The following is a 1,444-nucleotide window of genomic DNA, read 5'->3' as shown; positions in this document are numbered from 1 at the left end:
TCAATTAAACAGCTGACATGTGAAGTGTGGTGACATCAATTAAACAGTTGACATGTGAAGTGTGGTGGATATGTTCTGGGGTAATGTTAACAATTAATTTTTCTATTATAACTATTGTAAGGTTTTGAAATAGGGTCTAAAATCTAAACGTATAATATAAGTTAGAATCGTTGTGACATGAATCTACTTTATTTAAGTAAACACAGTTATGAAATAACTATATTCTAATGTTATTTACCAATTCGATCGTCAGTCAAAAGTTTCCACGTTTTCAAGGTTGCGGAAGAACAACGTCTGAAGACCAAAGAACAGAACACCGTTTCGTTTCTGAGAGCGAAACTGAAAGAGACAAAGCAGTGGTGGACCATAACCCAGGAAGAAAACTGTCGACTTAAGAAGGAGAAGTCTTTACTGAGCGCTGAAGTTTCATCTTTAAAAACAAAGGTGAGTTTTGGGGTGAAGGGCTATTTGTGCTCTGCCCACCACGGGTATCGAAACCCGGTTTCTAGCAGACATACCTCTGTACTACTGGAGGCTAAACTGTTGTTTCTATCAAGTTCAATCAAAGAGAAAGTCATAGTAGTGTCTAGGAATGGACGAAACACTCACAGTATGCACGTGGTTTACCACTGGAAATGGAACCCCGGATCTGAGCTTCGTAAGTAGGCACACTTATCTACCAGAGGACGCAGATTTTACAGCTAATATCATTATGAATTAGTCTTAGTGACTGCCATCCCAGTGGCTCAACGGTCAATTTGAGGACTTGTAATTCAAAAAATCAAGTTTGGATACCAGCAATGACCAGAACTTTGCTCTTAAGAACAAACATATTTATTGACTAATCTATAATTTAAAAAAAAAAAATGGGGGGGGGGCACATGTGTAATGTTCAATCTTAAAAACCTAAAAATGTTTAAAAACAATGACTATTTTATAGACAATTCTATAAGAATTGAGATTAACTTGAAAAAATTGGAAATGATGAAAAATTGGATATTATTAGAAGTGAGTGTTGTACTTTATTAAAAATATTAAGTTGAAAAATAATAATAAAAAGGCTGATAAAGGGGGACAAACTGTTATTGTTAATAAATTAATAGTTATTTCAAGGATTGGTTTAGCTGTAGCCTCATATTGAAAACATATCTATTCATAAGTGGACCACGTGTTAAATAACCACGTCAATCAGTGAAAACTTTGGGTATTTGTAGATTTCCAAAATGGAGCTAGAAACCTCAGAACTTCGTCAAAAGGTTCAAGAAATGCGATTGGCAGTTGAGGAATACCAGAGTAACTGTCAGACAGTCAACCAAGTTCACGGGCAACGATGGAGACACCTGTTACAACTGGCTGACAATATTCAACTGCTCGGCCATTCCGCTGTTAGAGATTACCATGATTAAAACCAGTACTTAAATATGATGAATAAAACCAGATATTA

General features: G+C 35.7%; 1 protein-coding gene across 1 annotated transcript; it reads left to right on the top strand.

Moving 5' to 3' along the window:
- Positions 1 to 253: 253 nt before the first annotated feature.
- On the top strand, positions 254 to 1,438 carry LOC111084604 (the record flags this gene model as incomplete). Its single annotated transcript, XM_022381268.1, has 2 exons — positions 254 to 444; positions 1,215 to 1,438. Coding segments are annotated over 2 exons (383 nt in total), but the record flags the coding sequence as incomplete, so codon positions are not given.
- Positions 1,439 to 1,444: the final 6 nt, after the last annotated feature.

The sequence above is a fragment of the Limulus polyphemus genome, unplaced genomic scaffold (genome assembly GCF_000517525.1).
Source record: "Limulus polyphemus unplaced genomic scaffold, Limulus_polyphemus-2.1.2 Scaffold82273, whole genome shotgun sequence".
Taxonomy (NCBI): Eukaryota; Metazoa; Arthropoda; class Merostomata; order Xiphosura; family Limulidae; genus Limulus; species Limulus polyphemus.
This window is presented reverse-complemented; position numbering and strand designations above follow the sequence as displayed.